Source organism: Pteronotus mesoamericanus, unplaced genomic scaffold, assembly GCF_021234165.1.
Source record: "Pteronotus mesoamericanus isolate MK-2021 breed Mesoamerican mustached bat unplaced genomic scaffold, CSHL_Meso_final contig_90, whole genome shotgun sequence".
NCBI lineage: Eukaryota > Metazoa > Chordata > Mammalia > Chiroptera > Mormoopidae > Pteronotus > Pteronotus mesoamericanus.
The window spans coordinates 4,805,501-4,819,087 of NW_026555277.1; the positions used below are offsets into that span (position 1 = coordinate 4,805,501).

Consider the following 13,587-nt stretch of genomic DNA (forward strand, 5'->3'; position numbering starts at 1 on the left):
ATCCCTTTGTTAAGAAATTGCTACTTTAAAATTTCTCTACTACTTAATGGAATTTTTTTCACATAGATTTGCCCTTGCTTAAAGCTGGCTGTGACGGCAAGATCAAGACTGTCCGCGACAGGCAGATGCCCCATGGTAGTTCTCTTGCAGAGTTGGACATCTGGCATAGTAAACATTTTTTTTCCATGGAAAGCCTTCATAAAAAAAATGTTTGCTATAAAGGAATGCACAGCACAAGATATTTAAAATAATACCATACACTTTACAATGAAAGGAAGGGAGATACTCAGATATGTTATGTGCTAAATACGTGTTTCTGTCCTGAGTTAGGCTTTTAATGTGGGTTGATAGGAAATGGCCCAGAATCATAGGCATGGTCCAGTCCACTGGCTCCTTCTGACCTTAAAATAGTAGTTATCTTACTGTGCGTCAACTACTGATTTGCCACAGATTTCTATGGCTAGAATGTCACTGAGAAAGTGACAAGTTAATATATTTTTAAAATTTAAATTTGCTATTGCCAACAACTGCCTTTTGGTTGATTCATCTGGCCGCCACAATTTATAGTGAACTGTCCTCTTTACTTCGTGCTAAATCATCGAGGCCAAAGGAGAGATGGGTTCATGTTCATACTGGCTGTTGATTTTACATGATTTCCAGAGATAGTTCATAAATTGCCATTTTCTTCCAGTCCGTTCTTGCTTTGTTCATGACTGAGTATTTTACATTTTTGCATTTTATTATAATTTGATTGTAACTACTTATTTTCATGTCTGTTCTGCCCGCTCTTACCTTTTTTACTGCCAAGTTCTAGGATATTGGTTACAGTAATAACAGGTACTCAATGAATTCTTGTTGAATGATTGCATATTAATTGTCACCGTGATTCCAGCTTAACCCCTGTTTCTTCAGTCTTTGCATGTAGCATGATTTTCAGTTGGGTATTTCCTTTTTCATAGTTTCAGGCTTGTGCGCACTCTCTTTAAAGCCCACACTTTCTGCCTTATAACTTTGAGACGGATTGAGTTAGAGATTCCTGACTGCACCCCACAGGTATGACTTTGATACTCAGTATGCTTTTGTTGGTGACTATTCCGGCCAGATCACCCTGCTGAAGCTTGAACAGAGCGCCTGTTCCGTTATCACAACCCTCAGAGGACACGAAGGTAGGCTGCGCCGCCCCCCACAGGCTTTCCATCTAATTTGGGTGTCCAAATTTAGTTCTCGGCTCTGTGGTTGCATGAATGATCGGTGCCTTCTGGCCTGTCAGATTTCACCTTGATTGGCCACAGAGGGGATTTAGATCTTAAAATGTGAAAACTAAGTGAAGGCAGGGCGTTGGGTTTGGTTCCCTACTGTCAAAATCCCCTCTGGATTGCTTGTGTGGATTATACGTGCTACTTTGTGTGCCTTTTTCAAGTAAATTGTTTTTCAAAGATCTTTTAAAGTTTCTTATAAATGGTGAAACCCTTGTAAGGATGTTACTATTGAATGTAATTTGTCAGTTTGTAAGACAGTGAACAAGGCCTACTTAGTGGGTCAATACAATTAGAAGAAATATATGGGCTGGTTCTGCCTCTACGTGGGAAACCTCCCCTGGGTAGGGACTGAGGGGAAAGAGTGACCAGGTGGAATTTCATTATTTCTACAGTGCGGTGAGTTGGCGAGTCTCCAGGAAAGGGTTTTAAACCTCAGCCGGCTGTATTGGGTAGCAAATTAGAAGCTTTGAGGCCATCTGGTTGAGATGAAGGAACTGGGGATTTGTTGAAAAGAATTAATGATGGACTTTTATGAAAATAGTGTCTTAAGTATAACAAGTTAAGTGTTCTCCACGCTAACTTAATATATTTAGGTGAAATCAAGTCAATCAGACAGGGACCTTGTAGAGGAAAAGGGAGTGAGAAGAAAAGTAAATGAGAATAACGTGGGCAGGGAAGCCCAGCCCCTGAAGATACCACTTTCTGTTTATGACTAATAGTCTTGTGACTCCAGGCTCTTGAGTTCTGGTAACTACAGAGGCGTGTTCATATAGAAAGATCTGTACCTGCAATTGGGTCTCCAGATGAAGGATGTAGGGCATAGGTTTAAACAGGTTCAGGATTTATACAAAATTATCCCTGAAGCCAGTTTTGCAGAATGCTCCCCCCGCCCACCACTTCTGTTAAGTTTCTCTGAGAAACCAGGTCTGTTGCTTGCCTTTGAATATGGCTTCATTTGTTTACTATATACCCACCAAAAACATTATTAGCTTATATGACTGGTTCAGTTGTATTAAGTTTATTAATCATTTTCTTTTAGGCAAGCAGCATTAGGATGAGATCTGTAGAAAGATTTCTCTAAGGTATCTAACCGAATACATTTAGTCAAGATAGAGTATGAAATGTAAGATTTGGGTTTTTTAATCAATTCTTTGGCATAATTGTGTGGTTTACCTGCAAACTTTTTTTTTTTTTTTTTTTTTGGAGGCACTTAATTTTCTTAAACACAGCCATCTTGGGGTACTCACCTGCACGATTCCAGAGACCTGCAATAATCTAGATTATTTTATATGAGATGACCACAGTAAACTAACTGACTTTTCTCATTAAATATTAATAGTATTCTTTTTTCAAAAGTTTTTTCTGAACTCACCCTTTGTATACAGCTGTTTATAATTTTGTGGTGCAGAGCAAGGAAAAATTTATTGAAACCTCTTTGTATTTAAAGTGACTTGATGTACAGCTGAGGTTTTAATGTCACACCATGTGAGAATGGATGCTGTTTCTTCTCCATGACTCGTGACAAAGTGTTGAATGGCCCTTTGTACAACAAAGATAGGGTTTTAATGAAAGACTCAGCTGTGCTAGTCAGGTCTTCAGCTGTCAAATGTGTGTGACCTAACACACAGTTATAGTTAACCAATTCCATCCCCACCCTCTCAACTCTCCCTCCTTCCCTCTCCCCTCCCTCCCTCCTTCCCTCTCTCCCTTCTCTGTCCACAGGTAGTATCGCCTGCCTCTGGTGGGACCCTATCCAACGGTTACTCTTCTCAGGAGCCTCTGACAACAGCATCATCATGTGGGACATCGGAGGAAGGAAAGGCCGCACGCTCTTGCTCCAGGGCCATCAGTGCGTGACCGGTCGTGGGGGTGGGGAGAGAATCTGAGTTTAGGGAAGGCAGGGGAAACATGAGTGTTTCGATAGAGCTCACTGAGTCCACTTTTAATTGCTTTTCCATTAGTCCTGATGTCTGGCATTCTGTAGCAAAAAGGGAAAAAGAAGAACACAGGGTTTTCTTCCTTCTTAGTTCAAAGAGCACCTCCCACCTTTTGTTCCCAGTGAGTCACCCAGTTAAAATCTGCTTAAGGCGAGGGACCTTAAGGGAGGACTTTGACCAGAGAAAGATTGTGTGTAATGTGATACTAAGCCATCCTCTAAATGGAGGCCTAACTGGTTTCCTTGAATTCTAAATGTATGTCATTAAGAACAAACGTGCGGTTTGACGTAGCCATACTGAGCTGTGACATTGTAATCCTCCAGCTCTTGCTGTCTAGTCTTGAAAGGAAAAGGAACCCTATCCTCCTTGTTGGTTAGGCCATCTCCGTTGACCTTAATCAGAATGAAGCCAAAAAGCAGCCGAGGAAAGGTTCTCCACGCAAGCCTCCAGGCAGCAGATTGTTTTCCAGGGCATTTAGATGCCTTCCTGTGTGTGTGCGTGTGGGTACATGTGTGAGCATGTGAGCGAGCGTGTGTGATCACTTGTTGTTATGGCTGTGTTCCAGTACGGAGGTACACCTCCTTTGGCCTTTGTTTCTGAACAAGTAGGTAAATCTTGTGCACCTGACAAGGAGACGGTGATTGGTCCAGAACACCATTGTCACCGCCTCTGACCTGCAGGTCTTACTGACAGACTTGAAAGTAGTGCTTGTTTCATAGACACTATTATTCTGTGTAGCAAGTTAGAGAATGCCAGGCAGTTGACACCCGAATCCACATTACCGTACCAGAGTCAGCGATAAAATGCCAGTGGCTGCTTCTGACGAGGGGAGAGAGCAGGGCCTCCGTGAAGAGGTTCTGTGTTCCCCACCCTGACACAAGCGCTGGTGTGTGTTGTCCACAGTGACCGGGTGCAGTCGCTGTGTTACCTGCAGCTCACGAGGCAGCTCATCTCCTGCTCCTCGGACGGAGGGATTGCGGTGTGGAACATGGACGTCAGCAGAGAGGAGGTAAGAGAAGGGGCAGGCCCGGCTGATGAGGGGCTGTCCCCAAGATCCCGGCTCGCCGGTTTCTCACCCCGCCCCCTGTAAATGCCCGCTCAGGTGCAGACGGTGCTGCGTGTCACTTTGCATTGCATCCTCCACTCGTGTAAGTTCCCACAGGGACAAGCAGTGCTCACAGATGGGGCATTCGGCTTCCTTTCAGCCTTGAGAAATACACCAAGGGGACACTGGAGACAGCCTCCAGCGTGTCCTGGGAACGATGGCACTGCAGTGGCCCCGCAGCAGACCTGTTAGGAAACCCTGCGAAGGGGCTACACCAGGGACATAGCTGGGTGCCTGACGTTTTTCTGGAAAAATATGTCTCTGTTCTCTGCTTTTATTTTCCACTGAGTTCTGTTCCACTGAGTCCATGTCAACACCCTGTTCTCTTGAAGGGACTTGAGTTCTAACTTCTTTGCGCCACTAACGAGTCGTGAGGCCGTGCTTAGATAAGTACCTTCATTTCCCTGAGTCTCTGTTATCCTTCCATAATGTGAAATAGTCAAAGGAGGTGACTTCTTAGGCCCCTTCAGTGCTTTAGGCAGACACTCCAATTGTCTAAACCATCTGTCTTTTTTCCTATTTTAAATAATGCTGCAGCGAACATTCTTGACCTTGTCATTGTTTAATTATTTATTGCAGGCAGATTTCTGAAAACAGACATTTTGGGCCAAGAATATGTATGTACATTCTTAAGGCTTTTTATAGATGTTGTCAGATGATCCCCAGGCAGGATTTCCATTCTTATCTCTGCGAGAGTGGGAAGTATCTGTCTTTTCCAAATGGCATCGACAGCCTGTGACATAGACAGCAGAAAAGTTGGCTCCAGACAAGACTTGAGAGTTAAGAGGAGTGTTAAGGACTTAGAGATTAACTTCAGAAACATTTACTGGGCACCTACGGGGTGGCCATAAAGTCGGGAACTCAGTGAATATACACCGCAAATGGTTGATTGATGCTGCACTGCCATGCACCCTGTGCTGACTGATGTCACGTGCTTTGCTCAGGGTGTTGTCCTTGCACAGCGTATGGGTCGGTGTGCTGGGGCACCATCCCAGTACCCCCCGGGGGTGGATGCAGGACTTCGAGCGTCCCATGCGTGTGTCCGCTTTGCGTTGCCTGTGGTTACCTGTGCGTCTGATTCTCACTGAATGAACTTGCATCTTTAGCATACCATGAAAGATGAAATCAAGCGGGTACAAACTATTAAAAAAAGTGGTGATGTTACTCATTTCCAAACTTCATAGTTACCGCGTTCTATCTACAAAGGTCCTTGCCTGCAAGAAGCTTGTAATCTAGTGATAGAAATACAGTACCCTATAAATAATAAACACAGCCCATGATATGGACAAGTACCAATTGCCAGGTGTTTTTTTTTAGTGACCTTATAAGTCAAGTAGAGGAAACCTTGATCACATGTCTATTGCTTAATATCTCTTTTGAATTTTCTGAAAATATTTTGGTAGGGCTTAGAGTAACTTCATAAGAAACATGTAACACTGGTTAATATTACAGAGTATGTCATACTTCCTCTGCAAAGGTTTATTGAACTGCGTTTTATATTTATCAGCTGCTAGTCGAACACATCAAGAACAGCTGCTATACTGTTCTGTCACGTGTCAATTTTATTCTGAGACTGGAAAACTCAGAGGATGTGCTCCACGGGTTACCAGGGAGGGGACCATGGGGCCCAGTGGGTACTAGGGGCTCTTCCAAGGTCTTAACAGCTTGGATTTTAACCCACTATCCTTTTCCTTAGTAAGTTCTCTTAGAAAAAATAGTTAGGAATTATTTGTACATCTAGGGAGAGAAGGGACAGCCGCATCATTCAAGGCGCTTTCTGCATGGGCCGCTTTCTTCTTTTCAGTCATTTATAAGACATTACCCCCAATCCTGTGCGTACCAGCCAGTAACACACTTTTTCCTATAAGCTTACCTGTCTCAATGGTTGGCAGTGTTGGTGGGAAAGCAATTTGTACCAAAAGTGCATCATTTTTGGTTTTTTTTTTTTTTTTTAATAACTGAGTAAATATCAATGCAGACATAACCAGCCTGTGATGTATAAGGTTTTGACCCTGAGTTAGGGTTTTGTACAATTAGGCAAGGGCACAGGGAATAAACCCCAGCTTCCCTGGCCCCACGACGCTTGCCAGGATTTCTGCGTCACCTGGAAGGCGACTGGAGCATGGCCAGCCCACGGGTGGCTGCCAGTGCCACACGCACAGGTGGGAAGCAGATTTGCCTCCCTCCCCCAGACCGTAATCAGAGGAGCCCCTTTTTGGAAGTAGGCGTGAGACACAAATGAGCATGTGACAATAATTAGGATGAATCCTCTTGAAAAGAGAACTTTATTTCTAATTAGTAGGTCGCAGAATGTATAATATTTTATGCATTGGTGCAAAGTAGGTTAGCAGAAGTGCTGTGGCATTGTTCTTGTTACATCATCTTTGTCCAGATTAGGCAAATGGAACAAGATGCAGAAAAGAGACTGAAATGGTCAGAATATTTGATTGATGTTCTCTTTTGTCCTTCTCAGCACAAAACAAAACTTTTTCTCTTTAGAGAATAAGCATATAATAGGATTGTTCATGATAGCTCACAGCCTAACACTTAATCCTATTAGAAGAGACAGTTACAAGTATTTCTTATATTAAATGTGTGCCAAAAGCCTGTTTATTTCAGGTTTTGGTTTTTAGTTTATCTCAAATTATTTGAAGCATATTTTTCTTCCCATGTGCCCCTCTAGCCTCCAGCTCAGCAGGGTGAAATCCCTTCCTAAACCCTTAGAAAGAGTCATGCTTCCTGAGAGTAGGGGCTCAGTTCTGTTGGTCATCATATCTCAGAACCATGTGTAGAGACCCTCGCATGGGGGAATGGGTGGGACCTACAGACAGAGGGGGTATGGAACATCATGCGCAAGGGCAGAGACTCAGCTGGAACCCTGGGGCCCCCCCATGATCCCCACCCACTCACTGACCACAGACGGTTGCTTCAATCTCTGAGCCCCCATTTCTTTGCCTGTGAAATGTCGTTCTGTATCTCGGAGACGTATGATGAAAATTAAGTGAAATAAGGTATACACCACACTTGGCACACCGCCTGGCATGTGAGAACACTTCATGAATGGCATACTCACTTAATCCGCGAACTGTCTGAGTTGTGTCCTCATGCCTGAAGGGTGCTCTCGGGAACACGTTGTACACTGTTTTTTGTCCACGTGGCTCTTCCTCATATGTGTGGTATGCGGGAGTCACACCGGCATGTGTCCCCAACTTAAAACTAGACATCAGTACCTGCTTTCCTTCCCCCGCAACTAAACATCCCCACGCTGTTGGCAGCAGCTGCGGTGTCCTCTGTGCCGCTCGGGGACATCACTCAGGGGCAGTGTTCCCAAACCACCTTCCCCCTCCTGTCGGTCACAGCGACAAGAGTGTCCCTCTGTCAGGACGGTAATCTCCCTCACCCTTCCTGCCCTCCCTTCTTATTTCCAGCATTGCCCCATTATGTAAAGAAACCCGCCTGTCTTCTTGCTCCGCCCACGGCATTCTGTTTGTGAGAGCACCCATTCCCCGAAGGGATGACTTTGTAATGGCCGGCAGAAGTAGAAATATTTCTAGCGACCCAAAAGGAAGAAGCAGGGAAGCCAACAGTTTCGATGCAACAGGAACGAGAGAACTAGGGCCATCGCCCTTATGGCACTGGAGTCTGTTTGGAGGCCTCCCTGGGACTCACCTTCTCCGCGCACACTTTAGGCGGGAACAGTATGGCTCCGTGTCTGTGGTCCTCCCGTCGTGGTCCCCTCTTCTCAGGTGTCATTTTTTCTCGAGTGTTAACTTTCCAAGTTCAAGATGGTTTCTTACTTAATGGTCTCTGTTTGGTTTAATTCTTTAGAAATTAGTTTTTTCTATTTTTATTTCCTGTATACTGTATGATCAGTCCATAATGATAACTGACATTAAATAAGGCTTTCAACAGGTTCATCTTGTTATTGAGTGCCATTTGTCACGTTTTGTTTAGAGAAATATTTTCTAAGTTTTCAGGAAAGTAATTTCAAGACTTTCATTACCCTATTTCAACAAAAACTCATTGAGAACCTATTCCGTGACAAGCTGTGCATATGCAAAGATGAATAAGAACAAGACCAATGAGTATCTCATAGGGTAGTGGAGGGGGAAGGAAACGTTCATAAGGAATTATGGTAGAGAGTTCGCTGCTGGAATGAGGCCTGTGGGCCGGCGGTGTGGGGGCACAGGGTGGGGGAGCCCTGGGGAGCGCTGGCAGCGGGAGGTGGGAAATCTGTCGGGCGTGGTTCCTGCCCACCCCCGGACTCCCCTGTTAGTCACTGTGGGAACCACAAACTGTCCCAAGTGGCAGTTTGCCAGGTTCTGCAAGAAATGGTTTTTTGCTCAACTGGTTGAAGATTTCAAATTAGTTTGGCATAAAAATGATACATATTACAAAAACAACTCTATAAGAGTTCACAATGAAAACTGAATTCTTTCCCCTTCCCTATAGATTGAAAATTGAACAATCCTGCCAACATTTCTAAAATTATAAAGATTACTCAAACACAAACATAATATTGACTGTGTCAGTAGCCATACTACACTGAGGAATTTTTGAAATGCTAACCTCAACAATGTCTAGAACTGTTGTATGAATTTCTGAAAAGTCACTGCGCTGATGCCGGCTCTGCCCATCTCCTCCCCAGGCTCCTCAGTGGCTGGAAAGTGACTCTTGCCAGAAATGCGAGCAGCCCTTCTTCTGGAACATAAAGCAGATGTGGGACACGAAGACCCTGGGGTTGAGGCAGGTGCGCAGCCAGCATCGACTCTCCGCCGCGTTAATTATGTCCTCTGGTGTTTGCGTAATTAGTCTGTCATTTTGTTTGGAATCACACTTTTCCCTATACATGCTGTTAATTCATGCTTTTTTGATTTCACCGTTGTTGTCTGGTAATAATAAGCAAGACTTTTCCCGCGGCTGATGAGACTGTTACCTAACTGTCCCACGGCTTGTCCTGCCCTGGAAAGCCAGGGCTGCGTGGAAAACCGGAGAGCCTGTCTGAAAGCAGATACACGTCTTTCACTTCAGGACTATTGTTAAAGTCGCTGCTTCATACTAAGCACCAAATTAGAATGAATTAGGGTATACAAGCTTATACCTTCACAAACATAAAAAGGAACGATTTAGCCCTCACTGGAATACTGTGACACTAATAGTTTTAGATTAGTCCTAAATTGTTCCACATAAATCTACCTGAGGTAAACATGCTTCAGGTACCATTTTTTATTTTTAAATTAAAGAAACATGTCCCAAATAACCTGCACATTTCAAAGATGCTCTTATCACTAATATTAAAGTTCAACTATATATATATATATGTATGTATGTATGTGTATGTATATATTTCTACAGCAGACTTGAAGGTAGCCACTCCCTGAGCTGTAGTATGAATTTGTATAAGTAAAGAAAGAAGGCTGATTTTATTCATTTTATTACTGCTTGCACCCCTCTGAAGGATTGGCCTAAAGTCTGTGTGTGTGATAAATTTTCTTTGATTTGACTTACAGATCTGTTCTCCAGCAAGGTCTAATATGAGACTGTCAGGCAATGCAGGAATTCTTTCAGCACTTAAAAACTTTCTCATGCTCTGAAAACAGCACCTGAGCTGTTTCATTAGCCAAGTTCTCACAGTGTACGTCTGGTGGTAACTAGTGCATGGTAATTGATGGGTGAAGAAGTCCTGACTCCTAAAGGAAATTAATTTTAATCTTACAAATTAACAACTAATAGGAGAGGATATATAGAGGCAGGCCTCTTAGTGGTAAAAGAGTATATTCAAATCAGTAACAACTGGACTATTTTGGAATATTCTTGAATCTTATTTCCAGAGTCACAATTTGAAGGGCTTAAAAAAAATAGTAAAACATCTGATTATGGATGTTGGTTTTTTAATGAGGATATATTACCTTTAAGACCTTATTACGTAACTTTCTTTTAACACAGAATAGACTTTTTTCCTTCCTGAAATCTCTAGTCATTAGGTCTCCTATGTAAACTTGAACTTGATTTTAATAGTTTATGTTGATGTCAACACATAGTATGAATGAACAAAAAGCAGTATTCGACCAATACAGTAAAACTGTTTGGAAATCCTTGTCAGATATTGAAATTATCTGCCTTTTCTGTGTTAATTGCTGCATGGCATTGGAGCAATTGTAATTCAAGGCCCCTCCTCCCACTTCCATCCATTCCCCTCCTCTGAAGGGAAACCAGTGCATTGAAGCCAAAGCTAACCACCCCTTTCCCTCCTTCCGGTGGTCCTGAAGCATCACTGCAGGAAGTGCGGGCAGGCCGTCTGCGGGAAGTGCAGCAGCAAGCGCTCCAGCTACCCCGTCATGGGCTTCGAGTTCCAGGTCCGGATGTGTGACTCCTGTTACGACTCCATCAAAGATGAGGAGTGAGTGGGGGCCTGTCTCTATGTGCATCTGAAATGGGAAGAGGCATGGGTGCACTTCTGTCTACATGTTTGTTTCTTCCCGATATCGAACGGTTTCTAAACAGAGGGTTCCATTCTAGCTTTATGACAAATATAGACAGATTTCTCCCAGACACTATGAGGACTGATGTTGCTAGGACTGGCCCAGCTGCTGAGCAGACATTCTTGAGCCCCCGTGCCACCCACGGTGCTGTATGGGGTCAAGGCCATGTGCACACGGATGCAGTGGCTGAGCTGGTCCTCTCCGAAAGCTTCTCTCATCTTTGCTCACACGTGCATGGAAATTTAATTACTGGGAAAACTCTAGAGACCAATGGTTTTTCTTCCCACCAAGAGCTGACTTAGCAGTCTGTTCTTAAATAACTGTTTGTGCAAAGACATTTCTGTCTGTTCCCCTTTCTGCCCTGACTCAGGCAGATCCACTAGGGCAGAACCATCATTTTCTTTCCCTTCCCTTTGAGTCATTTTTGAAAGTAGTAGATGGGCCAACGTTGGCAGGGGCCCAGGTTGGAAAGCTGGGGGCACGGGCGGTGCTGGTCGGTGAGCACGTCGCAAGGCGGGGCCCGCGGGCCTCGGGGCCGAGCTGCTCCTCGGTCGCTGCAGAGCCCTGGGGGGAGCCTTCAGCCTCCTGTGAGTGTTTGCCTGCACCATGCAACCTCCTGCGGGGCAGTTCCTCTTCTACAGTGAAGGTGCTTGTATTTATGTCTAGGAGTATATGACCTTTCCACTAAAACAAAAAACAACAACAAAATAAGTGGTCATTTGGGGATTTTTATAAACATTTCATAAAACAGTCTTACAACTTACCATGCTTTTCTCATCCTTAAATCATAAAGTTAGTTTTCAAAACTGAAGCCACATTTTTGGGAGCACATTTTAATATGATTATAAGTACAGTTGACCCTTGAGCAACACGGGTTTGGGGTTTGGAACCCCTGGCAATTGAAAACCCACAATTAATTTTTGACTCTCTGAAACTCTAGCTCCTGTTGACCAGAAGCCTTACTGATAACATAGAGTTGTTTAATACATATTTTATACATTATGTGTATTACATACTGTATTCTTACCATAAAGTAATTTAGAGAAAAGAAAATGCTATTAAGAAAAGTATAGGGAAGAGAAAATACATTTATAGTACTGTAGGTGTTTACTGAAAAAAGTATGCATATTAGTGGACCCACGCAGCCACATGTGTGTTGCTCAGGGGCAGCTGTATTTCCTTTATGTTGCTAGGAAAATGTCTCCCTTAGCTCCAGGCACAGTCAGGCGTGTTCTAAATGGCCTCTCTTCTTTTTGTTAGTCGCACTTCTCTAGCAACCTTTCATGAAGGAAAGCATAACATTTCCCACATGTCCATGGATGTTGCCAGGGGACTGATGGTGACCTGTGGGACCGATCGCATTGTAAAGGTAACCTACTTAATTGTCCCAATTAGCAGCTCAACGTAGCTTGCTCCCTTGTCATGCTGCAGATGGGCGTGAGACATTTCCAGTGCAGTCCCGCTTTCTGATTGCCAAGCTTGCCTTCCCTTGATATAAGCAGCCTGAAAACCCATGGTAACAAGCTGCATGCCTGTGCATTTCCACGCCCTTGGCCTTGGCTCACCCCTCGGCGTTTCCCTTTGCCTGGCACCCCCGTCGCGGCCTGGCCGAGCGAGCCCAGGGTTTCCCCCTGCCCAGCTGACCCCTTGCTCTAGTCATTCCTTCCCATGGTCATGCTCCTTTCACTGGTGACAGAAGGCTTCTAGGTGTAAGAAACACCCACTAATTCCCTAGGCTACTAACACAGAAACCAAAAGTAACTTTTATATTCAGTACCACTCTTGAGTTGTGAAACTATGACACATATTATTTCATAATTTTAAAAAAATGGGCCTTTTCCCAGTGGAGCCATCATGCGGATGTAATTTTCCGGTGTCTGGATATACCTAAGAGCTTTCTTCATGTTCAGTGTTTTGTCACCATGACCTTGAGGCAGTTTTGCTTTGAGAGAATGAGTTCCTTTGGCCGCTGGGGTCAGCGTTGGCTCTCCCGGGGGGCCAGGTGACCCGTGCGGCCTCCGCGTCTTCTTTCTTGCAGATATGGGACATGACGCCCGTGGTGGGCTGCAGCCTGGCCACCGGCTTTTCCCCGCACTGACCCAGAGCGGCGCGGTCCACACTGCCCAGCGGCAGCCTGTACCAAATGCCACCCTTCCCTGTGGCACCACAGTCACCGTCTCGTGAACGGACAGTGGCCACTTAAACACAGATCAACACTTTCCAAAAGAAAATAAAAATGTCAAGGTGTGTTTTGGGGGTACTTGTGGAAACCAGCTGTGGGGACTAATATGGAAGAGGTTCGCCTGCTGTGGTTCCCAGACGAATGGAGTTCCTTCAACGAAACTTCCTCATGAACAGTGAGCTGATGTGGACTAAAAGATTGATCTAGGAAATGAGAGTTTTAGAGAAAAAAAAAAAATAGTGAACTAAAGAGGTGCTGCCTGAACGCAGTTGCAAGTGCACACACACCTCCCCCGCACCCGCCTCCCCCTCCCCGCCACCTGCTGGGCCCCAGGGCCCCTGGCGCGGGGGTTGGCGCCTGAGTGGAGAAGAGAGGCTGTCTCTCTCCCTTGAGGGGGCACAGTAGGAACCTCAGAGCCCAGAGGTTCCGCCTCAAGGGCTGGCAGGGCACGAGCACGCTTTACACTTAGTGCTGGACGGACGTGTTCAAGATGTCTGTTCTCTTCAGGGCCCTCATCCGCACTAAGTGTCTGGCTCACTCGCTTCCCTTGTTTCTCCTGCTGTCAGTGTGCCGTGGGCCAACCTCCCGGTTGCTGCGAGTGACTTGTGAACTTTCCGTATTG

General features: G+C 44.8%; 1 protein-coding gene across 1 annotated transcript in view; it reads left to right on the forward strand.

Annotated features, from left to right (window-relative positions):
* The window catches only part of WDFY1 (WD repeat and FYVE domain containing 1), a 37,681-nt gene extending 24,419 nt beyond the window's left edge, over window positions 1-13,262 (forward strand). Inside the window, exons 6-12 of the mRNA XM_054585612.1 lie at window positions 1,054-1,166; window positions 2,982-3,108; window positions 4,100-4,205; window positions 8,950-9,051; window positions 10,571-10,701; window positions 12,044-12,152; window positions 12,822-13,262. Coding sequence (XP_054441587.1) covers window positions 1,054-1,166; window positions 2,982-3,108; window positions 4,100-4,205; window positions 8,950-9,051; window positions 10,571-10,701; window positions 12,044-12,152; window positions 12,822-12,881 — 748 coding nt within the window. The 3' untranslated portion in view covers window positions 12,882-13,262. The remainder of the gene's footprint in view (window positions 1-1,053; window positions 1,167-2,981; window positions 3,109-4,099; window positions 4,206-8,949; window positions 9,052-10,570; window positions 10,702-12,043; window positions 12,153-12,821) is intronic.
* The last annotated feature ends 325 nt before the right edge of the window (window positions 13,263-13,587 follow it).